The sequence below is a fragment of the Pinus tabuliformis genome, chromosome 4_2, assembly GCF_031772625.1.
Source record: "Pinus tabuliformis cultivar Carrire ecotype Pingquan chromosome 4_2, CPIR1, whole genome shotgun sequence".
Taxonomy (NCBI): Eukaryota; Viridiplantae; Streptophyta; class Pinopsida; order Pinales; family Pinaceae; genus Pinus; species Pinus tabuliformis.
The window spans coordinates 861,270,398-861,296,486 of NC_142304.1; the positions used below are offsets into that span (position 1 = coordinate 861,270,398).

A 26,089-nucleotide genomic window follows, 5' to 3' on the forward strand; every position below is an offset into this window, starting at 1 on the left:
GATATGATAGAAGACAAAAAGGTGTTGTTGGTAAAGGTGGACACTTTGAATAATACTGCAGATGCATTGACAAAATCCGCGAGCTCTGAGAAGTTCTCTTGGTGTAGAGAGACAATGGGTGTTCAGGGCTGGAAAAATGACTAAGCTCTCTTGTGGCCCCCTGTGGAAAGAAAACAACAAGTGGAAGAATTTTGGGTTGTGTTATATTCTTTCCACAACTAGCCCACATAGTTAACCAGGGGTTAGAGTGGGGGAGGTCACAGGGGGTATGAGGGGCACCCGTAACCCCACTTTATGGGGTCCGCGGCAGCGCCCCAGAAAATTTTGGTTTTGGACCCTATGTTAGGTTGGGTGGACCCACCTATGGTTATGTGCATGATTTTCACACATGTTTTTTGGATGCGATGGTTTTCGGTCCATGGTATTGGATGCTTCGGCATGTATAAATATGTATTATAAAATTGAAAGGAATATAATGAAAAATCAAGCTGGTAGTCTCGATTTTGGGATCCAGGGGAAAATCTCTGTATATATGTGTTTTATGTGTTATGATCTCGCATTGTTTATTTTCTGTGTTTTAGAATTCATATGCAGGTAATTTCTGTATGGGGTTAAAACCTACAAAAACCTCATAAAAATCCATATCCATTAGGTTGGGTGTGTGATAAAACTAAGCTACAAGTTATGAAACAATGTAAACTTCGTTTTGCTATTAGGTCAAAGTTTGTAGATGAGGTTGAGTTAGACATAGTCCCATTGGACATATGTGGAATTGTATTAGGAAGTTCATACTTGTATAATAGAAATGCTATCTTCTATCGAACTGAAAATAAGTATCAACTCACTAAGGATGGAACTGAATATATTGTAAGGGCTCATAAACTCAAAGATAATTTCTCTCTCATAAATTCAGGACAGATGAAAAGAATTGTAAATTCAAGTAAACAATTTTTACTTATGATTGTAAACGCAAAGGATATTGATAAAGCCGATTCATTCCAACGCTGTAATCCTAAACAAAAAGCAGATCTAGTTAAAGTTGTTTCCGATTATGATATTCTGTTTCAAGAGCCTAAAGGGCTTCCACCCAAGCGAGAGATAGAACATGAGATTTATTTGCAGCAAGATGCTCCACTACCTAACATTGGAATGTACATGTTATCAGCTCTAGAGAATGCAGAGATAAAGAAGCAGGTATAGGAGTTGCTCGATCAAGGGTTTATTCGACCAAGCACATCACTGCGCAAATCAGCTATTATGTTAGTGTGAAGGAAAGATGGTTCGTGGAGAATGTGCTTTGATTTTAGAGCATTAAATAAAATCACAATAAAGAATCGTTATCCTCTTCCTCGTATTGATGATTTGTTAGATCAGTTAAAAGATGCAGTTTAATTCTCTAAATTGGACTTGCGAAGCGGCTACCATCAGATTAGAGTTGCAGAACATGATGTATGGAAGACTGCTTTCAAAATGAAGCAAGGAATCTATGAATGGATGGTTATGCCTTTTGGCTTCACTAACGCTCCAGCTACATTCATGCGAGTCATGAATGATGTATTCAGACCATGCATTGATGATTTTGTAATAGTCTATTTAGATGATATTCTTGTTTTCAGTAGAACATGGGATGAACATGTAAAGCATTTAAAGTAGATTTTAGATGTTTTGAAAAGAGAAAATCTCTATGTAAAACTGTCAAAATGTGAATTTGGCAGAACATCTTTGAATTATTTGGGTTATATTGTAGGGGGTGGTGAATTGAAGATAGATCCCTCTAAGGTTGGAGTCATTGTAAATTGGCTTAAGCCCAATTCTGCTACAGAAGTTAGAAGTTTCTTAGGGGCAGCACAATATTGGAGAAAGTTTATTGCTAACTTTTTTTGATTGCAGCTCCTTTACATGCTTTGACAAGTGTGAAATAGGTGTTTCAGTGGGGAGGCAAACAACAGAAAGCCTTCGACACATTGAAAGAAATGATCAGTACAACGTCAGTACTAGCACTGCCAGATCTTCAGCATCCATTTGAGATCGAGACAGATGCAAGTGAATATGCCATGGGGGAAGTGTTGATGAAACACATAAAGCCTATATGATTTCATTATGAGACATTCACATCAGCAGTAGTTAACTATCCTACATATGATAAAGAATTGTATGGATTAGTTCAGAGTGTTAAAAGTGGAAACATTACATAATGGGTAAAGAAACAATCATACATACAGATCATCAACCACTACAATATTTACACTCACAAACTCAATTGCAACGGTCATGACATTACAGGTGGATGGGTTTTCTACAACAATTTCATCTTGTTATCAGATATAAGAAGGGCATACATAATAACGTTGCAGACATGTTATCAAGACCAATTATAAATGCATCGACAATACTTAAGCGTAATTCCGTAATTCATGAAAGTTACATTGAACAATATGCTCAAGACACAGATTTTAAGGATGTATATGCAACTTTAAGTCATGGCAAGCAGGTAGAAGAATTGGATTATTTCATAAAGGACAAACTCTTATATCATTTGGGAAAGTTATGCATTCCACAAACTGAAAGAGTTAATATAATTCAAGAAGCACATACTTCTCTCATATCAGGTCATTTTGGGGTAAGTAAAACAGTTGCACAATTACAAAGATTCTGCTATTGGCCACGAATGAATGAGATAGTTTCTAGATATATTAAAGGATGTACTATGTGTGCTACAAGCAAGCCAAGTAATAGAAAATTAGGCTTGTATACTCCACTTCCAATTCCTTCTCATCCTTGGGAAAGTGTTTCCATGGATTTTGTTGGGAGATTGCCAAAGCCTACAAAGAGTCATGATTGTTTGTATGTAGTTGTGGATAGGTTCAATAAGATGTGTATTTTGACACCATGTAATAAATAGGTCACATCTGAACAAACTGCAAAGTTTTTCTTTCAAAATGTATGGGTTCATTTTGGGTTACCCACTTCTATTGTATCCGATCGAGATTCTCGATTTTTTGAGAAATTTTAATCAAGTCTACGGGAGTTAATGGACACAAAGTTAAAGAAGAGCATGACATTTCATCCACAAATAGATGGTCAGACAGAAGTTGTTAATAGGACAATGATACAATTGCTTCGAGGATATTGCAACAAGCATCCCAAACTTTGGGATGATAATCTGTGCTATGTACAACATGCTTACAACCATGCAAAACATTCTTCTACTCAGAGATCTCCTTTTGAGACTTGTTTTGGTTTTGTACCAAAGTCTCCCTTGGATTTTGTCTTTGGTAAAGACATAGCAGTTGATGGACACAGTGATGTGGATAAAGCAACCAAGTTCATTGAACAAATCCAGGAAATTCACCAGGCAGTACAGGAACAGCTGGAAAGAAGCCAAGCAAAGTATAAGGCACGACATGACAAGCATCGAGTTGAGCATAGTTTTTAAGTTAGTGATCAAGTTTGGTTGTACATCAGCAAAGAAAGACTGCAAGGGGAAGGTAAAAAGTTGAAACCAATTAGATATGGTCCTTTCAAAATACTTGACAAAATTGGTGAAAATGCTTTCCGCCTAGATCTACCAGCTTATATGCAGATCTATTCCATTGTAAATGTTGAAAACTTGTGATTGTATGAACCTTCATTGATTGAAGATCCCGAAGAGCAAGGTCAGCTACCTTCCATTGAAGATCTTTTGCCCAAGTATCTCAATGAGCTACAGGAGGACACGGTTCTTGATAGAAGGATAAGGACTTCGCGACGGGGAAATGTTGAGTATCTTCGAGTTGGACTCAAAGGTACAAATCCAATTAAAGCATGATGAATAGAAATTGGAAAAGTGAGGGAACTTTATCCTCACTTACTCGACAGCTAAAACCAACTTTTGGTGGACCAAAAGTTTCCAATGGGGAGGAGTGATCCAAAATGGATTCAGTTTTGCCTCCGGATCAAAGTCTTCAAATGCAGATGAAAGTGGTATCAGAGTAGCGAAGCACAGTCATTGGATCAGTCAGATCAACGAACGAGAGTGTGGGAGATAGATGGCTAGGATTAAGTCACACAAAATAAAGTTAAGAAATAAAGAGATCAGATTAAGCACGTGGGTAGTATTTGGCAAGTGGTAAATGGTATCTCACGTGCCCTAAAGGCTGGAAATGGTATTTCTAAAATTCACGCGATTAGCCTTAGCGTGTGACACGTAGCACGAGAAAACCACTTTTCTCGCAAGCTCTCGGTCTGATATCGGTTGTGCAAGATTTCACGCGAGATTGCGTGACAGCTGCTCGATTGGATGGGTCACATTGATGGTGGAGATCATCCGAGCTAGTTGGCGAGCGAACGACACGATAGCCGTTAGATTGGACGAGACTTGGTAATGGATATGATAAACTAGTATTTATTGGTGTCAGGATCTCTGCTAGAAAAAGGCTGTACATCAGGGTAAACCCCACCATCGTCGATCCTTTGATTTTATGTTATTGCATTATCCCACATTCACCGTAGATTACAACTACATATGGTATATAATACCATATCACCAAAACAAAACCAACATGTCGAAGGGTGAGACTTGGTTAACCAGACTTGGTTAACCAAGCCACCAATTTTTAATAAACCATTGCAGGTGCCAAACCCGCCCTATCACCAGCGTGTAGTCTGAGGTGGTTTTATGCAGGCCGAGGTGGTTTTTGCCAAACAGATTGTGGTTTTGCAGGGACAGAGGTGGTTTTGGACCATTTGAGGGGGTTTGGAGGTCACAATGGCCAAATATGGTAAAGTTTATACTCGTCCAACTCGAAATCTCGAGCTAAATGCATTGGTTATGTTCATTTTCTTATTTGAGACTCTGTTTTCAAGCTCATATCTATAACAATAATTTGAAGACAAAATAAAGAGGTCAGCGCTAGAAGCGAAAGGACCAGGAGTCGTAGCCAGAAAGTCTGGTGAACTCCTTTATTAAATTTGGATGTGTTGATGTGTTTGAATGTGTTTTCAAGTTGTTTATGTTTTTATGTTATTCACAATATTTTCGATCCGTTGCACTAAGTAACATAAACGAATTCACACATAGTCTATAATACCTTTTTCATTAACGGATCAACAATCCATTGAGACCTCCTCCCAACGCTGACTTGTAATGGATAAAGGTTGTAACAGACCAAGGGTCTTAATTGTCTCAACTTTATTTTATTGGAAAACCAAACATTCTGCCACAAAATTCTCAATATCAGGTTTAAAGCCATCCCAAAAAAAATCCTTCTTAACCCTATGGTAAGTTTTCAAAAATCATGAGTGCCCTCCTAAGGGTGAGGTGTGTAATTCCAAAAGAATATTTTCCTTGAGTTGGGAATTATTACAAATATATAAGCGATATTTGTACCATAATGAATCATTTTTCCAGCTAAATGTATAAGATGTACTAGGATCTTGCTGCAAATTTTGAATGAGTGCCCACACCTCTTCATCATTCTTCCATTCATCCCTTGCTTTGGTTATCTAATTAGGTTGGATAATATAAATAGAAAAAAGCAATGCTTCCACATCCTCTTTCTTTCTTGAGAGTGCATCTGCAACAACATTTTGCTTCTCTTTTTTGTAGATGATTTCAAAGTCATAACCCAACATCTTTGTGACCCATTTTTTCTTCTCTTTTGAATATAATATTTGTTCCAAAAAGTATTTAAGACTATCATGATCTATTTTTACCTTGAAGTTTCTTCCCATTAGGTAAGGTATCCATTTCTTTGGTGCATGTAGGATTGCCAACATTTCTTTCTCATAAATAGGTTTGTGTAAATACTTTCCTTTGATTGGACGACTTTCAAAAGCAATGGGTCTTTCTTCTTGCATTAAAACAACACCAATTCCATTTCTTGAGACATCACATTCCACAATAAATGTTTTTGTGAAGTTAGACGTAGCTAAGAGCGGTGCTTGGCACATTTCCTCTTTAATATGTTCAAAGGCCTTAGTTTCTTCTGGAGTCCAAGAAAATGCATCTTTCTTCAGTAGTGTTGTTAGAGGTGCTACTATTCACCCATAATTCTTAACAAATTTGCAATAATATTCTGCCAACCCCAGAAATCCTCGAAGATGCTTTATGATTGTGGGGATTTTCCATTCCTTAATGGATTTAATTTTGTTAGGGTCTACCTTAACACCCTCATGATATATAATATGACACAAATATTCCACCTCCTATACTCCAAGGAAACATTTGGAGGTTTTTGAACATAATTATTTCTCCTCCAATAATTTGAGAACCCTGTCAACATGTTGAACATGATCCTTCCAATACTTGTTGTAGATTAGTATATCATCAAAAAATACTAACACAATTTTTCTAAGGAAGGATTTGAAAATGGAATTCATCAAACCTTGAAATTTCGAAGGTCCATTAGTAAGGCCAAAAGGCGTGACCAAAAATTCATAATGACCCTCATGAGTTATGAATTATGTTTTCAGAATGTCTTCAGTCTTCTTTCTAATTTAATGATATCCTGAACGAAGATCTAGCTTGGTGAAGTAAATTTCTCCATGAAATTCATCCAACAATTCATTAATGACAAGAATGGTAAATTTATATTTAATAGTGAGCTTGTTGAGTTCCATATAATTTGGACACATACGCCATGATCCATCCTTCTTGTCCACCAATACTACTGGAGGAAAGAAATAACTTTGAATAGGTTGAATTATACCAGCCTCTAGCATTTCTGCAACCATACGTTCAATTTCACTCTTTTGGGCATAGGGATATCTGTAAGATTTGATGTTTGGAGGAACACTTTCTGGAATCAAATTAATAGCATGATCATGATCATGGATAGGTGGGATGCATTTAGGAGTCTGAAATACCTTGGAATGATCTACTCGGACCACTACTCGGAAATAACTTTGTGTGATGACTCTTCTGTGCAACAATCAATGTGATTTTAGGATTATAGATGGCCTCTATGTGATTGCATGCTTGGTAGATCAAATAACCATCTATATTTTATAGTTTAAACTGAGGGATGTTAAAATAAATAGCCAACCATATGAAAAATTTGTGACTTTTTTGGGGACTTGCACTATGGGGTTGTCTGTGATGTTGGTGAGAAAATTCTTCATTCCAAGTAGAAGAGCCAACGTGTGATGTAAGGTATGCATAATTTGTCTATGTTGTTTTATTTGTATTTCTTACCAATTGGATGTGGTTGTTTAAATGATTTCTTTACTTACACTTACTACTTAGCATTGCTAGTTTTATTTAATGGAGTAATTGTAACATGCACACAAATCCACATGGGTTTTCCTTTCTTGAGGAAAACCTAAATTAATGTATGATTTTCAAATTAACAAGTTCAGAGATCATCATATGATGATTTAAGGAATTGCAATAACATGATATCTTATTATTACTAGTATTTATCTCTCATGATCAATTTATGTATGTATTAGTGGGAAATGATGAATGCAAGTTTGGTTTTTGTTTATGAAAAACGATGATCATTCATACTTGTAAATATGGCTGACTCGCTTTTGTCTCATTATGGTTTACCTGATTACGTGTTGTCATCTTCAAGGTTTTGATGTGTTGAAAAATGGCTCTGAAAGAATCTCGGGACTATATGCCCTAAAGGAAATATTCATTATGCTAAGCTTATACTTTTGAAGCATGGTCAACCAGATAATTAGTTTTAGGTTAGTTTATTCTTCTTATTCTTCATCTATATTCTAACATTAAAATATTATTAGAGAGCTTCTGCAAAGTAAAAGTAAAGAGGGTTGCAAAAGCAGTCTCTAATCAAGTTTCCTTGGCTCTACACTCCACCAAACAACTGAGGATAAGAAACCTTGTTTTTAGAGATCTTAGTCTGAAGTTCCCACACAGTCGTCGAACTCTTGGAACCCATCATCATAACTCGATGACCCAATGTTGGCATGTGCAGATACACACAAATATGGTGTGAATAAGGTTCAGAAAGAAGATTTGTTGTTTCTTCCACCAGGCAAAGAGCTGTTAGCCCACCATTTTCCATGAGAAGTAGAGATCTGCAACCAACTTCACTAGAGAGCCATGAAGAGATTCAGTATCCACTGCACAGGTCATGTGATCTAACAGAGTTGCCATGGTTTTACATTGCCAACACCCATTGAGCTCTTCGCTATGGCCAACCACCAATGGAAAGGTGAAGCCCTATTATGGTGTGAGGTACGAATGGAGGGGGATAGGATTTTTCTTGCCCTGTCTTTCCATCAAAACCCAATTGATATTAGGAAAATATTCATTTTCCTGTATATTTTACTTGAACCAGGGTTAATTTATCTCAAAATTTCATGTAAGTTTTATACCATGTATTTCGTGGTCAATACTCTATCATAACCCAAGTACGCATCTATAGTAAATCACATAGCATATCTATGTTTTCCCAGAATAAATTTCAAAAGAAAAATGGGAAATTTCTCAAACGAATCTCGTGTGAATAAGGTATAATAAAAAGTAGGTGTTGTTGTAGCCATGAGGCCAAGAGATGGCAAGGTGACCATTGTCCACGATCCAAAGTGGAGATCTTTAACCATCATATGAAAGAACCTTGAAGAGGTTCGACCTTAACTCCACAACCCATGTGATCCCCCAAATTTGGTAGGGCTCTACACGACCACCATCGAATAGACCCCTTCACTATGGGTAACCACTAATAGGAAGGTGGAGCTCCATGTTGTAGCGGCTACAACCACCCTCCAAAATTTTTCCTTAGCTTCGTTTTGGAGCCTCCCTACCAACCTTTCACAACATCGTGTCTTGTCTTGTCAAGTACACAAGTTTTAGTGATTTTCTTATAGAATGACAACCTATCCATCAAAGCTTGTTGCATCCCCCTCACAGGTTGTTTCATCGGACTTGGTCCAACTGCAGGCTAAGCATCTCCCTTAAGAAATTGCGCAATTTTGGAGGGAAACTAGCCTTCCCTCCAGAAATTGCGCAATTCTGTCTGGCAGCTTGCTGGGCTCTAGAATTGCGCAAATCTGCCTGTCACTGTTCACTGAGAAAATTGCACAATTCCTCCCAGCATGGCTGCTCAGCCCAGAAATTGCACAATTCTGGGCAGCAGTCAACTGCTCTACCCAGAAATTGCACAATCCCTCTGGGCAGCTAGCCCAACTCCCTCCCATAAATGCACATTTTTTCCTCCCAGCTGAGCAGACTGTTGCATGTGCAGTTGAGTTGACCGGTTCCCTCTGGGACTGAGCAAAACTGATTTTCATGCATGGAATGCTCCTCCCAAGGTAGCATGCAAAGAAATCCCTTGATTCAGGGATCTATTTTTAGCTGCTAGAGGTTACATGCAAGGATCATCTCAGAAACATCCCGCCAAGTGTTGCTTTTCCTAGATTTGTGGCATGTGCGTCAGAACCTCGATCTTATCAAAACTCATTAATTGGATGCTGCAGAGCTCATTCCTCACATCAACCTTGCAGCTCTAGCATCCCACATTGCATCTAGGAGTTGTCATCACATTCAGCTCAGTTGTCTTGGGGTAAGCCCACTGCTCATGACTTGCGCTGCATTTTTGTCGCTTTTTGTTTTGCTTTATGTGAGTGTTGTCTGCTTGATTTTAGTGAGCGCTTGCTGTCATTTGCATGCATACTAGCTTGTACTAGCACCGTTTCAGTTTTTGTTTGCATCTCACTATTGTCGCATGCATGACACTGTTTTGCATGGATGGTTGCCGTTGCGGCGACTCACTTCACACACATGCATGCTTTCCTGTTTTCCGAATCCTGCACTCAATGTTTGCATGAATGATAATTCACTCTCATTTGCACTCATCTCACCATGAATTTAGACTTCTCATGTTTTCAGTCACTCATTGGACAGACTGGGCTACCTTGGCCCGAACCATGCCTTGCCCGTCTAGCACTGTGCATTTCCAGAAGCCAAGGCTTTGCCTTCCCTCCAGAAATTGTGCAAGCCTAGCCAGGCACTAACCTCCAGGCTTGCATTGCGCAATTCTTGGAGGCAGTGTCCTGTTGGCCCCAGAAACTGCGCAATGCAGTTTGCTGGTTGAATGTCACTGCTAACTGAAATTGCACACTGCACAATTTTAGTCCTCAGTAGGCCAAGCTAGACTATGAATTGCGTAGTTCCAATAGTCAATCAGCCTCCCAACAGCCCAAACTGTGCCTTGCATAGTTTGGCAGTCAGTCATGCGACCTCCCGATGGAAATTGCGCAACCTTCATGATCAGTCACATACATATGTTGCAAGTCATTTCTCAAGTTTGTTTTGGTTTTCGACTGACATATTGCTTTCCATGAGTGTTGCTATGACTCCAGGCATCATAGGTGTTCGTTTGTCTCTTAGCAGTGCAAGTACAATGGCCTTCAGGAGAGAAGAGTTAAAGGACGTCGTTGAGAGCACAACGGGGTTTGCAACCAAGCAAGTTTCTATGAGCTTGCCTACCTGTGAATACATCAAGTTGTTCATAGACAAGGACATTAAGATAATATGGCAACAACATCACAACAAGCAGCACCATCGTAGCAGTAGAAGGAAACACACCTGCATGCAACGATGCAAGAGGAAGGTTGTTGACAATGTAGAGGTGAAGCAAAGGTGAAAGTCCAAAGTAGATCCACTCATGACGAAAGCAGCTTTGGAGATTGATGCTACGAGGTGACGACGCAACAAGACGGTCGCACAAGGGTAGAGGAAGGAACCAAGAAGGAGTTACATGTGGTGAAGCAACAACTCAAGGAAGAACAAGAGCTGCATAGACGAGAGAATGAGTTGCAGCAGGAATAGGTACAACAACGGGCGCAACATGCACGCACGGATGAAACTACGCCCGTGCAAGTTATAGATCCATCCCAGCAGCTGGCACGAAGCAGACATGGTGAGCAGTTTTGTTGATCGCATGCAAGGGAATTCAGCAGCATGCATGTCATTATGTGCAAACATGCAATCTAACCCATTTGGCACACTCACCAAGGCAAAGACAAGAATCTAGTCTGACTAGAGCTGAACATCAGTTGACAGTTGATGCGCATGACCACCAGCACACACTAGAAGATCAACACGAACACTATGCATCAGTTGTGCCGGTTTGGCCACACCCAAGAAGACCATGTGCATGTTAGCAGACGAGTTGGATGGAGGAGCCACACCAATGCACCAGGATGCAACGAAGGCAAGAGTTCGCTTTAGCAAGATGTCACCATGGAGCACATGCACACCATCACGTACAACCAAGCTTGGCATCAACTCACCACCTTCACCATCACAAGCATGTCAAAGACTTGGTCTCATCACAACGGATCAAGTGTCAATGATGTCTTTCATGGCTTGCTTAAGCCATTTTGTCTTACATGGGCACATGTGCATTGTAATGTAATGTCTTGTCAAGTGGAAGTTCAAGTGTCCATAGTTGGATGTAATAGTCATAGAGTAGATGAAGAGTCATGAGGGTAGATGAATTGTCAAAAAGGGGAATGTCAAGGGTCACCCCACCCTTTGCTATAAACAAAACCTCATAACTCATTGTAAAGGCTTTTGGTCAGCCAAGCTTCCGATAGGACTATCTTAGAGAGAGCTTAGACAATATTGTAACGAGCCTTGGCTTCTCCACTGCGCAGAGCTAGTACATCTCTTTGGAGGAGCAGGCGGTCGTGGCTGTAACGTTCCGCTGTTGGAACTAGTGGTTGGACATGGATGTATTGTATGACTGGAACTTACACTTCTTAATATAACAAGAGGCAACACGTTTCATGCATATGTTGTATTGTATTTCAGCTATCTGTTTACTCTAAATGATATATGTATTTGTTTTCTTACGCATGCATGTATAGCTATTTCTGTGTATGTATGTACGAATCTTTCTGAAATGTGTTGTTGGTTTAACCATCACTTTGGATTGCTAGCTAACTTGCCTTCCATGTTGTGATGCATCCTTGCTCATGTGTTCCCTTCTTAACTCCGTGCTATCACAGGTTTCCAAGGGGCACACTCATCTCAACCCCCGTGTGTTAGAACCTCTCATGCACCTTCCTTGGCTCACTACATATGTCACACCCTTGCTACCAACAGAGTTATCTTACTTGCCTTTGTGTGAAATCGCGGTCAAGGCATTACCGTACGACCCACTGCTGGGACTCCTACACCAAATGGTTTGAGGTCTAATTGGGACTTCTTACCGGGGATATCCCCTGACATGTTGGCGGGTCCAACACCATCAACACTCCACTAAGGTTCTTATGTAGATTCAAAATCTATTGTAGAGGGAACCATGTGGGGTAATTTGATTCGTCTTGTAGAACTAACAGATAGTTGAAGACAACACACAAAATTATTTGGGTCAACGAGAAGTACCCTCAAAGAGGAAAATAAAGTGTCTTGTCATGAATTGCCAAACAATAGAGAAAGCAATTTGCAAATCACCAGAGAACTAAGAAAGAAATTTTCTAGAAGAAGCACTGAATAACCAGAGAACCGAGCAAGAAATTTGTTGGAAGAAGCACATATATGTTGAATAAAAATAAATGGAGGTTAACCCTACGAGGCCATAACTAGTAACCAACAAGTCAGAAATATTCGGCTTCATCGTCGCTCAACTATTCAACGCACCCACTTCATCCCTCTACAACTTGCCTTATTCAGATATAAGGGCACTCGCGGTTGACGTAGAAGGTAGTATGTGCATGTATCCTTCCATAGCTCTGCTTCGTCTCTTCATAGTTGATTATTAGTGCATGGAGGAAGGGTTGTATTCAGTTCTTTCCCTAACTCTTAGTCCTTTTTTCTTTTTTCTAACTATTACTTTTTTTCTTAACTGTTAGTTTTGTTGCTAACTATTAATTTGACGAAACACCATTGTTCAATCATCTAACACTCAATCCAATGTTGCAGACCAATGCAATGTGGTAGTTGGGAGAGTTATTCTTGAAGGGGAATACCTTACAACATAATTAGATGAGAGGGAAACACATTTCAATCCTAAATATATTGTCTTCACGTTTGAATACTATGTGTCTATTTTACAACCTTCCATTGTGTGTTGCAAAGTGATCTACATGCATGATTGCATGTGCAAGTGTCTATCATATTAATCACATTTTTCGTTATACTTAGTTTATTTTTTCACTCTTTGCAAAATAGTTTGTACCAACACAATTAACTAATATTTATATATTTGGAACTAATATTTGATAATTGGGATATAAAATTACATTTTAAAAACTATCAATAGTGAGACTTATATATTTTAAGATTTGGTAGGAACAATAATATTTAATTGTCATAGATTAATCTTTTTCTAATTTAATTTTTTTCAAAAAAAATTGAGAGCGATTTGTGCTATTACAATATTATTAGTATTTAATACCTTATTATTATAGATTTCTCTTAATTTATATTTATTAAATTCCATAATAATATTAACTAGTGTAGCTAAATAAATTAAATGATTGGTAAATGCCAATAAAAAATAATCCATGACAAGTATTACAACACTTTCCCTATACTACATCTCATATTTTTATGAGTAAAAAAGCTAAAAAATTAATTAAATTAAAAATTTATTTTAAATTGTTATTATTAATTATAAAAAGAATTAAAATATGATTTAAACACATCTACATTAAAAAATGTAACAACATTATTAACCATGAAGATTCATCTCTACTTCATACATGTAAATAGGATTTGTTTCAGGCTTATCAATAACATATGCCCAAAAACCAAACTCCTTCATATGATATTTATTCATATGACTTTTTTTGGATGGAAAGGAGCATTCTATAGCATAGTATAAAGGAAATGTGTAATTCCTTCCTTAATTAACCTTGAGTTGATGGTATAATATAAATAAATGTATTTGGTTAGTAAATATTAAAGCATTATAAAACATAGTCTCACTTTAAGTATATTACAACCTAGTATAAGAAGACATAGTAAAAATATTTCACTCTCACTCTTAATTATAAATAAATTATTTCTGTTATACCAATTTTAGAAAGAAAAAAAATAATTAAAAATAATAATAATAAACTTATATTTTCAGATTTACATACAGGACATGAATATTTGAATATCCATGTTTTGAGAGAGATAGAGATGTTAACCATAAGAAATATTTTAATGTCTACAAAAAGTACAAAAAGTAATTCTATTACTTCCTGAGGAAGGTATGTAATTCATTCAATTCTTAATATAAATTTAATATATGACATTTAAAAGATATTAATAATAATTAAAAAAATCAATCTCATCGTAAATAACATATTTCAATATATAAGATTAAGTAATATAGATATGTATTAAAAAACATATTAATAAGAAAAAAATATTTTAATGTTGACAATGTAATGCATAAATAAAATAGTTCAATGTCCATGTTAAATAAAAAGTTTTACAAATAAATTGTGATGGCTAAAACATTTCAATTAATCTTATTAGTTTAGATTTTGCTCATTTTTTCAAGGTCAATTTTGAATCCAACAATTTTTTTTTGGAATTGCAAGTTTAAGTTATGTGTTCTACATAATTAAAAAAATCAAGGCTTTGAATCCATTTAGCATTAAAACTGCAATTTAAATAATGAAAAATCACACATACACAAAAATATATATCCATCTCAACCATAGATCTACCAATCTTCTAGAGAGATCAAATATCTCAGTGAGGAAATATTTTAGGTTGTATAGTCTAAAAAAATTTAGGCATCAAGAGATCTATACTCTTAATTAATCAATTTAATTTAAAAAACATAAACTACTTTTGAAATAAATCTCAATTTTTTTCCCGAACTACTAATAAAAATATTCTAAAACATTTTATTCAAATTAAAATTCATATATATATATATAAATTATACGATAAAACCTCTTTGAAACATATTCTCCAATGCAATCAACTTTGTCAAATACAATACTATCCTTTTAAATTTGGGGAACTTGTGGAACATGTCGGGCCACTAACCTTTTGTATATTATTATAAAATTCTTAATTATTTATCAATGTTTATATCATATAGTTTTTTTTAAGTTACATTTCCCTAGGTTTAGAGCATGCCAGTTATAAAATTGCACATATATCCATATTAAATACTTTAGAGTGTGAGATATGTATTTGATTGTGAGTGTAAGATATGTATTGCTTGCCTTTTAACTATCCTTTTACAATATTACATATTTCTTAATTATTAAACATGGTTAAAAATAAAACAATGCAGAAAGTGAGATCAGACTTAAAAAGGGACTTGCTTAATGTCAAGCGTCGAGAGGAAAATTTTGGAAAGAAATAGTCTATAATGCGACTTTTTGAAAGCTTTTTCTGGTGGTTTTTCGGTCGAAATCCGGCAGGAATTTATTTGAATCGCAAGTTTGATAGCTAGTTTCTGCACAATGAGAGCGTCCCAGGGGTTTTCGAGGGTGCTCAAGATTTAACCTCAATTTCTTCCGCCGGATTCCGTCACCAGAATCTCCAAAAAATCGCATTATAGACAACTACTTTTGGAAATTCAGATTTTTCAATCTTTCCGCGTTGTCCGGAAATGCATGTCTCTCATTCTTTACGCAAATTCATGGCTTTCATTCTTTCCGCGTTCTAAGTCCTGCGGCACGCAACTTCAAACCATATTTTTGCCTCTCGAAAATTTCTATTGGCTCCGAAGAAATTTCTATTGCCTCTGTGTATACGAAATTTCCTTATGGCTCCGAGGAAATGTTCGAAGTGGCAAAATGTAATGACAAAGTTCATTAAAAAATTGCACACAAAGCATATTCCTCACATGGTTCGTTTATATCCTGTTATTGGTGTTCCTCATGAAACCGTAAGTGAAACGCTCTCCGAGAAAGCAGGTGACACGGCTCTTTGTTTTTGCGATCGATGCTAAATTAAACCATTTAGCCCGGATAAGAAGGAATTTAAGTAGATAATAAGGGGATAATTGAGCCTCTCAGTGGTAACGACAGGAAGGAATCTAAGCAGAGGGTGAGTTAATAAGGGGATAATTTTTGTTATAAAATTTATAATTTAGACATTTTAAATATCCCCCGACCATCTACAGTTCACAAAAAGACTGAAAGTAGAATACTATTGTGTACATCTTCCTTGCGCAAATTCCCACTGCTGGTTGTGTGGACAAGTACAGTACTCTGGGATTGTCTATATTAAGTGCGCTGCTTCATATTATACCCAACATATTTTTGCAACCATTGGCCTCTTGGAGTAGTCGGTCTGTATGGTTAATGAGAGTACTTCCATAATTATAGTTCTGAGAATTCTGTTCCACTGCGACAATCAGGGAGTTGTCAACATAGATTCATTCATTACGAGATGAGGAAGCATAAACTCGCCATTGACATCTCCTTTTTCTTCATTTCCTTGTTTCTATACCCATCATCTGCTATGATCACCGATTCATCATTCCATCGAGATGCCAGAGTGCTGATTTCAATGAAAGAAGGAATGGCCGATTCTAGCTATCTGTTAGATAGCTGGAGTGTCTCCAATCACACCACCTATTGCTCGTGGACTGGCGTCCAATGTGACCATGTTGGCCAAGTAGTGGCTCTACATCTCTCCTACATGAGTATTTCCGGGCCATTTCCTACTGAGGTCACAAATCTGCAAGCCCTCCGTTTTCTCAACATCTCCAACAACTTTCTCACTGGAAGCCTGCCCTCCAACATATCAAAGTTGAAGAACCTGAAGGTCCTTGATGTCTTTTACAACAATTTGTCAGGGGCATTGCCACTTGATGTGAGCTATCTAGCGAAGCTCAACCATCTTGAGCTCGGAGGAAATTTCTGTTGAAATCTAATTTCAACGCTGCCGTACGCTATCAACCAAAACCGCCTGCAAAACCACAAACCCGGTTTAAAGATTTCTCGGACCGCCTACCTGCAGAGAATGGTTTTCGTACACAAGGGCCCGAGAAAATGTGGAGCTGACACATGGTTCAGCCCTGACGTAACGCAATGTAAGAATCTCGGGGGTTAATGTTCAGCACTTGTTGGCCTTCCGATATCATTATCCGCCGTTCGATCTGCTCCACTCCTTTTAGCCGTTGATTGATTAAACCTGCACACGGGCCTGCATCAAATTAAATGTTGCGTGGAGTGAAAGAGTTTTTGGTTGACCGCCGTGGAAGAATAGTCCTGAAATTTAATGCTGCTACATAGTTTTAGGTGGATATCATAAATATGGTTATGGGCACATTTTAACATATATTTTTTATATACTTTTTATACGGCATGTATTAAAACCAAAAATCGTATGTAATAAGTTAGTTTTTTTTGTGTTGACTTTTTTTTTTTATTATGGGGCACACGGGAGGTAAAGAACTTGTGTTCACTGCAGCGTAAAAATATGATGGCGCAGTAAAAAGGAAAAACACACAGCAGTGTGTAAAACAGATAAGAACCAGGTGATGTAATTTTTGGAGTAGCGAAAAACCATGTGTGGTTTTGCACAGCAGTGCATAAAGAAAATGGTGGTGCGTGTTTTTTTTTGTAACTCTGTAAGTTTTGTTTTTACAGCAGTATGTAAAAGTGTTTTACACCAGTAAATGTGAATGGAGGTTTTACAGCAGTAAATGTTATTGGGAATTTTCAGCAGTGTAAATTCTCATATGAAGACATAGTGAATGTTTTTTTTGTTTTAATGAATAGAAATTTTATGGTGAAATACTCTGTCTCTCAGTGAATTTTTTTTTGTCTTCCTCTGCACAAAAAGATCCTGGAGTAAAGTGAAACAGAGCATTGCCTCTGTGTTTTATTTTCTTGGTTTTTGGTATTTTCCCCTTTAAAAATACCCAACAGTGGTATCAGAGCAGGACCATGCTCTTTAAAGAAGTTAAAGAAGCTGAAGGGAGAAGGTTGTTGCTGCAGCAAAACTTCTCAGGCAGACAGAAGACTCAGACATCAAAGGATTCAGGTATTTCAAAAGTTTTTTGTTGTGTTGCTGAAGAAACAGTCAGTTGTTTTTAAACATACACAGTCAAGGAATGGCCAGCACAAGCACTGGTATGGGTATGTTTAACACCCAACTCCCACAGTTTAATGGGAAGAACTATGACTACTGGTCAATAACTATGAGAGCCCTGTTTGCCTCTCAAGATCTATGGGAAATAGTTGAATCTGGGTTTGAAGAAGTAGCAGATGAAAATGAGTTCAATGCACTAACTCAGGGAGAGAGAGATCTCCTGAAGAGCAATAGGAAGAAGGATGCAAAGGCCATTTTATTGTTGCATCTAGCAGTAGACCAGAGTATATTTCCAAGGATAGCAGCAGCTAAAACATCAAATGAAGCATGGCAAACCCTCAAGACAGCCTATCAAGGCATGGAGAGAGTGAAGACAGCAAAACTACAATTGCTGAGAAAGGATTTTGAAAACTTGAACATGAAGGAGTCAGACAACATTGAATCATTCTTCACTCATGTGATTGGTGTAATCACACAAATGAGAACTCATGGAGAAACCATTGAAGACAGAAGGATTGTGGAGAAAATATTGAGGGTCTTACCCTCAAGGTTTGATGCCATAGTCACCACCATTGAAGAGACAAAGGATCTCTCAAACTATTCAGTTGATGAGCTACATGCATTACTGATAACACATGAGCAGAGGTTGAGTAGGAATGAAAACTCATCTCTTGAGCAAGCCTTCAAGACCCAGATGTCCTTTGGAAGAGGAAGAGGTCAAGGAAGAGGAAACCGAAGAGGAAGAGGCAGAAGCCAGAACAGAGGAGGAAGGAACAGCTCATCAAATGCACAAGGAAGAGGCAGCAATCCAAATCAGAACCAAGGTCAAGGCAGCAGCCAACAAAGAGATCAGTATCAGGCTCAAGGACAAAGGTATGATAAATCTAATGTTCAATGCTATTATTGCAAAAAGTATGGACATTATGCTAGTGATTGTAGAAAGAAACAACATGATATGAACAGCAGACAAAATGCAAATGTTACAAGAGAAAACAACAGTCAAAATAATGTCCTGTTAGCTTGTAACATCGCTGAAACACATAGTGAGGACATATGGTTTTTAGACTCAGGTTGCAGCAACCATATGACAGGGAATATAGCCCTCTTTTCAGCCTTAAATCAGAATTTGAAATCAGTGGTCACACTAGGAACTGATAGTAAAGTCTCTGTTATGGGAAAAGGGGAGATAAAAATATTTACAAAACAAGGAGAAAGGAAAACCATAGCAGATGTCTACTATGTCCCCGGAATGAGATGTAACCTATTGAGTGTTGGACAGCTTATCCAAAAGGGTTACAATGTTTACTTTGTAAATGATGTGTGCACCATCATGGACATACCACCCAGCAAAAGATGCATTGCTGAAGTGAAGATGACAAGGAACAGGATGTTCCCTCTCCGGATCAGGGCAGACATGAAAAACAAAGGTGAAATTGCAGCAGTCACCCAAGAGGCCTTCCAAAGCGTGCCAAAGGATGAGAACTGGTTATGGCACTTGAGATTCGGGCATCTAAATTTTGGAGGTCTAAACTTATTGAGCAGAAAAGGAATGGTAAGAGGATTACCATTGATAGAGAAACCGGACAGCCTATGTGAAGGCTGCATTTTGGGAAAACAACATAGAGAAAGTTTTCCATCAGGGAAGAGCATAAGGGCAAAGACACCCTTAGAGATTATCCACTCAGATTTGTGTGGACCAATGCAAGCTCCATCATTAGCTGGCAGCCTATATTTCTTGACATTCATTGATGATTTTACAAGAAAGACTTGGATATATTTCCTCAAAAACAAGAGTGAAGTGTTTGAGAAATTCCAAAACTTCAAAGCACTTGTGGAGAACCAAAGCGGGCTGCACATAAAAGTATTGAGAACTGATAGAGGAGGTGATTATATCTCAAATGAATTCCTAAAGTTCTGTAGAGAAAATGGAATTCATAAACAGTTCACAACTCGGTACACCCCACAGCAAAATGGAGTTGCTGAAAGGAAGAACAGAACCATCATGGAGATGGCAAGGAGCATGTTGAAGGCAAAGCATTTGCCAAATGAGTATTGGGCTGAAGTTGTACATTGTGCAGTTTATATTTTGAACAGGTGTCCTACAAAGGCAGTCATGAACAAAGTGCCAGAAGAGGCATGGAGTGGGAGAAAGCAAGGAGTCACCCACATGAGAGTTTTTGGGTGTGTGGCCTATGCACACATACCAGATCAGCTAAGGAGGAAGTTGGACAGCAAAGGGGAGAAATGCATCTTCATTGGATACAATGATGAATCCAAAGCCTACAGGCTGTACATTCCATCTACCAAGAAGTTCTTTGTCAGCAGGGATGTTCAATTCATTGAAGAGGAAGCTTGGGATGGAAGCATAGAGAAAACAGTGAATGTCAAGAACTGTTTGTCTCATGATGAAGATGAAGAGGAGGTGGCTGAAATACATCCCCAAACAGCAGCGCCAACACAAGGACAGCAAGGGACACCATTGAGGATCAATGAGAGTGCTTCTCCAAGCACACCACAAGGAGGAAATTCAAGTGCATCTTCAAGCACTTGCACACCAAGTGAAAGAGGTAAGAAGTTTAGAAATCTAAGTGACATTTATGATGAAGGAATGAATTCCTTATTTGCCTTGTATTGTCATGTTGATGACCCTATTCATTTAGAGGATGCAATTAAAGATAGGAAATGGATAGAAGCTATGGATGAAGAGATGAATGCCATAGAGAGAAACAAAACATGGGACTTGGTTGATCTACCAAAAGGTAAAGAAGTCATTGGTGTGAAATGGGTCTACAAGACCAAGAGCAATGCTCAAGGCAAGATTGAAAGACATAAAGCAAGGCTGGTTGTCAAAGGCTACAAGCAGCAGTATGGGAGAGATTATGAGGAGACTTTCGCCCCGGTTGCAAGAATGGAAACAGTGAGGGCAGTGCTGTCCATAGCAGCACAAAACAAATGGAAAGTCTACCAAATGGATGTGAAATCAGCATTCCTAAATGGAGTGTTAATGGAAGAGGTCTATGTGGAACAGCCTCTCGGATATGAGAAGAAAGGTGAAGAGCACAAAGTGTGCAAATTGAAGAAAGCTCTTTATGGGCTGAAGCAAGCGCCAAGAGCATGGTACAGCAGGATAGATTCATATCTATGGGATAATGAATTTGACAAATGTGAAGGAGAACCCACAGTCTACATCAAGGAAAAGGATGGTAAAATTTTAATTGTTGTCTTGTATGTAGATGATGTTATTTTCACTGGAAATGATATTTATCTTATTGAGAATTTTAAATCAGTCATGAAGGATGAATTTGAAATGACTGACATGGGTTTGTTGAGATATTTCTTAGGCATAGAAGTAGATCAAAATGAAAAAGGAATTTTTATATCTCAAGCAAGATATGTAAATCAAGTTTTGGGCAGATTTAAGATGGAAGAATGCAAGGCAGCAATCACTCCCACAGTGATGGGATTAAAACTCAGCAGAGAGGACAACAGCAAGGATTTTGATCCTAGCTTGTATAAAAGCATTGTTGGCAGCCTTATGTATTTAACAGCAACTAGGCCTGATTTAATGTATGATGTTAGTTTAATTTCCAGGTTCATGGAGAGGCCGAAGGAGGCACATTGACAGGCAGCAAAGAGAATTTTGAGGTATGTGAAAGGTACCAAAATGTTTGGAATCTTATATCATGCCTCAGAACATTCAGATTTGGTTGGATACACTGATAGCGATTGGGCTGGAAGTGTAGATGATCAGAAGAGCACTTCCGGTTATGTTTTTAATATGGGTTCAGGAGCCATTTCATGGGCTTCTAAGAAGCAGTCCATTGTAGCATTGTCTACAGCAGAGGCTGAATATGTGGCAGCTACAGCAGCAGCATGTCAAGCAGTGTGGATGAGAAGAATGTTGAGAAGCTTAGGCCAAGAGCAGGCAAAAGCGACAGTGATTTTTTGTGACAATAGCTCAGCTATTGCATTGTCAAAGAATGCAGTGTTTCATAAGAGAATGAAACACATTGATACAAGGTTTCACTACATCAGAGAATTAGTGAACAATGGAGAAATTGTCCTAGAACATTGCAGGACTCAAGAACAGGTAGCAGACATCTTGACAAAGCCACTTGATCAGAAGAGCTTTGAATTTTTGAGAAAGTGTCTCGGTATGACCGAATGCCCAGCTGTTGAAATTAAAGGGGAGTGTTGAAATCTAATTTCAACGCTGCCGTACGCTATCAACCAAAACCGCCTGCAAAACCACAAACCCGGTTTAAAGATTTCTCGGACCGCCTACCTGCAGAGAATGGTTTTCGTACACAAGGGCCCGAGAAAATGTGGAGCTGACACGTGGTTCAGCCCTGACGTAACGCAACGTAAGAATCTCGGGGGTTAATGTTCAGCACTTGTTGGCCTTCCGATATCATTATCCGCCGTTCGATCTGCTCCACTCCTTTTAGCCGTTGATTGATTAAACCTGCACACGGGCCTGCATCAAATTAAATGTTGTGTGGAGTGAAAGAGTTTTTGGTTGACCGCCGTGGAAGAATAGTCCTGAAACTTAATGCTGCTACATAGTTTTAGGTGGATATCATAAATATGGTTATGGGCACATTTTAACATATATTTTTTATATACTTTTTATACGGCATGTATTAAAACCAAAAATTGTATGTAATAAGTTAGTTTTTTTTGTGTTGACTTTTTTTTTTTATTATGGGGCACACGGGAGGTAAAGAACTTGTGTTCACTGCAGCGAAAAATATGATGGCGCAGTAAAAAGGAAAAACACACAGCAGTGTGTAAAACAGATAAGAACCGGGTGATGTAATTTTTGGAGTAGCGAAAAACCATGTGTGGTTTTGCATAGCAGTGCATAAAGAAAATGCTGGTGCGTGTTTTTTTTTGTAACTCTGTAAGTTTTGTTTTTATAGCAGTATGTAAAAGTGTTTTACACCAGTAAATGTGAATGGAGGTTTTACAGCAGTAAATGTTATTGGGAATTTTCAGGAGTGTAAATTCTCATATGAAGACATAGTGAATGTTTTTTTTGTTTTAATGAATAGAAATTTTATGGTGAAATACTCTGTCTCTCAGTGAATTTTTTTTTGTCTTCCTCTGCACAAAAAGATCCTGGAGTAAAGTGAAACAGAGCATTGCCTCTGTGTTTTATTTTCTTGGTTTTTGGTATTTTCCCCTTTAAAAATACCCAACAATTTCTTTTCGGGAAGCATTCCGTGTGAGTATGGGAATTTAACGAATTTAGAATATCTTTCATTGTATGGAAATAGTTTAAATGGAAGAATACCAAGAGAGCTTGGCAATCTTGTGAACTTGAAAAAACTTTATTTAGGCTATCACAATGTATTCGATGGAGATATTCCTGTCGAGATAGGAAATTTGAGCAAGCTTGTGGAACTCGATATGTCTGGTTGTGGTCTTACTGGTGCTCTTCCTTCTCAGCTTGGTGGTCTGAAAAATCTAGCTGCAATGTATTTATATGATAATAGCATCACTGGCCGTATTCCCCCCGAACTGGGTAATCTTATGAGCTTAAGATGCATGGATCTATCCAATAACTCTCTCTCTGGACAAATACCCATGCAACTCTCGGAGCTAAAAGAGTTAAAAGAGCTGTATCTGTCCTCGAACATACTACATGGCGAGATTCCACCTTTCATTGGTGATTTACCATATTTGGAGTATTTGAACCTTTGGGGGAACAATTTCACAGGCCAGGTGCCTCAGCAACTGGGCGTCAGTGGACAATTAGTGGAAATGGACATTTCTTACAACAAACTGACCGGTCCCATCCCTCAGAATCTCTGTAAGGGTGGAAAGCTAGAGAATTTGACAGTAGAAAATAATTTATTCTTCGGCCCTATTCCTGATTCTTTGGGAAAATGTAATTCTCTTCATATGGTCCTCATGCAGAAAAATTATTTGAATGGTTCGATCCCTGCAGGCTTACTGTACTTACCCATGCTGACTGTGATCCAATTGCAGAACAATTATCTGAGTGGGAGCATATCGGAGCAAATTAATGCTGTATCCTCCATGCTATTGTGGCTTGATATTTCCAATAATCGTTTGAGCGGTTCTCTTCCTTCTTCCATAGGTAAATTATCTGGTTTTCGGATGCTTCTCATCCATGGAAATCGATTAACGGGTAATCTCCCACCAGAGATTGGCCGACTGATGGATATTTCTACGATCGATTTCAGCAAAAACAAGTTTAATGGTATGATTCCTAGGGAGATTAGCAACTGTACTTTACTTGAATCCATTGATCTCAGCCAGAATGAGTTCAGTGGTCCAATCCCAGTGGAAATCAGCAGGATGAAAAATCTGAACCATCTGAACGTATCCAGAAATCAGTTGAACGAGAGCATCCCAAGAGAGTTTGGCAAAAAGATGATATACGCGGATTTCTCATACAACAATTTTTCAGGCCTGGTTCCAGACAGTAGTCTGTTTTATTTTGTCAATGTAAGTGGGAATCCATATTTATGCGGAGCACACTTACGCTCTTGTGGGTCGAGACACACCAAAGTTGGACTTCTCTTAGCTCTCTTAGCGTTTGGACTTGTCATCTTCTGCTCGCTGGCCTTGGCATGTCTGGCAGCCGTAAATAAGGCAAGAACAGTTAGGAAAGAAGGCGAGGGCAGGTCCTGCCAGATGACGACCTTCCAGAAAGTCAACTTTGGGACCGACGACGTCTTGAAATGCATAAAAGAGGAGAACACAATCGGCAGAGGAGGAGCGGGAATTGTATATAGAGGGATCATGCATGATGGTGAACAAATTGCAGTCAAGAAGCTCACGAGTATTGGCACCTTCAATGGACGTGCGAACGATTATGGTTTCTCTGCAGAAATCAGTACTTTGGGAAAAATCCGCCATCGTCACATAGTTAGATTGCTGGCATTTTGCTCCAACCATGACGCCAATCTTCTGGTGTATGAATACATGCCCAATGGAAACCTAACAGAGCTGCTTCATGGAAACAATGGACGGCATCTGGATTGGGATAACAGGTACAAAATAGCAGTGGAGGCTGCCGAGGGATTGTGCTATCTTCACCATGATTGTCAGCCGAGTATCATTCATCGCGACGTCAAATCCAGCAACATTCTTCTGGACTCCAACTTTGAAGCACATGTTGCAGATTTTGGCTTGGCCAAGTTCTTGCATCATTCTGGTACCTTGGAGCCCACGACCTCAATACCAGGATCCTTTGGCTACATTGCTCCTGGTAAATTGATGTATCAATCTTTTTCTCATTTTAGAACTAATTTATTTATTGTAGTCCATAGCCAATTTATTTATTTATCGTAGTTTTACTGTCCAGACCACTGGTGTGGAAGATATAGAACAAAATCATTTCAATAAAGTCGAAACATTCTTAATTTTTCATCTTATTTTAAATTTGTTTCTGCATCTAACATTCAACTTAACGCTGATTACTGAATTAGCAGAGTACCTATACACTCTGAAACTGGACGAGAAGAGCGACGTATACAGCTTCGGTGTGGTTCTGCTTGAGCTGATTACGGGTAAAGAGGCAGTGGGTGAATGTGAATTTGAGGAAGGCATGAACATCACAGGGTGGGTGAAGAAGATGACGAATTGGAAAAGAGATGAAGTTAAGAAGATTATAGATCCCAGGCTCAGCGATGTCCCGATGCGAGAAGCGATGCACATATTTTTCGTGGCTCTGCTATGCACACAAGAACAGCCGGTGGATAGGCCTACCATGTGGGAGATAGTCCAGATGCTCACATATTTCCTATAGATGAAGTTGATGTCGATGTCCATGGATTAGCATCATTTGTCAATCTACGCGTCAGATTATGCTCTGTGACGCTTTCCATCTTTCTAGATACCATGTCCCAAACTGTATTATTACTTTGGGACATTGTATTATCTCTCTAGATACCAGGTTATATAACTTTTTACATTGTATTATTATTTGAAAGAATGCCTATACCTGCGTTTTTCCATGTTAAAGTCATGAAAAAAATAATATAGAATGTAATGCAAAAGAAAATAAGTTCCTCTCACAACATTATATTAATATTAAGTATTACCATTTCCTTGGAGATGACCTTCTTTGCTACTTACAAAAAATAATTTATTAAC

The 26,089-nt window shown here is 38.2% G+C and overlaps 1 protein-coding gene across 1 annotated transcript; it reads left to right on the forward strand.

The window, feature by feature from the left end:
• The first annotated feature begins 16,193 nt into the window (after window positions 1-16,193).
• On the forward strand, window positions 16,194-25,742 carry LOC149172388 (uncharacterized). Its single transcript, XM_089426307.1, has 3 exons — window positions 16,194-16,776; window positions 23,161-25,202; window positions 25,426-25,742. Exons 1-3 carry the CDS (start codon window positions 16,310-16,312, stop codon window positions 25,740-25,742), a joined length of 2,826 nt encoding a protein of 941 aa, XP_089282433.1. The 5' UTR covers window positions 16,194-16,309.
• Window positions 25,743-26,089: the final 347 nt, after the last annotated feature.

Coding starts and splice junctions, on each gene's coding strand:
- LOC149172388 (XM_089426307.1), top strand. CDS start 16,310: ATGAGGAAGCATAAACTCGCCATTGACATCTCCTTTTTCTTCATTTCC. Junction 16,777..23,160: donor AACCATCTTGAGCTCGGAGG/AAATTTCTGTTG, acceptor AAAAATACCCAA/CAATTTCTTTTCGGGAAGCA. Junction 25,203..25,425: donor CTTTGGCTACATTGCTCCTG/GTAAATTGATGT, acceptor CTGAATTAGCAG/AGTACCTATACACTCTGAAA.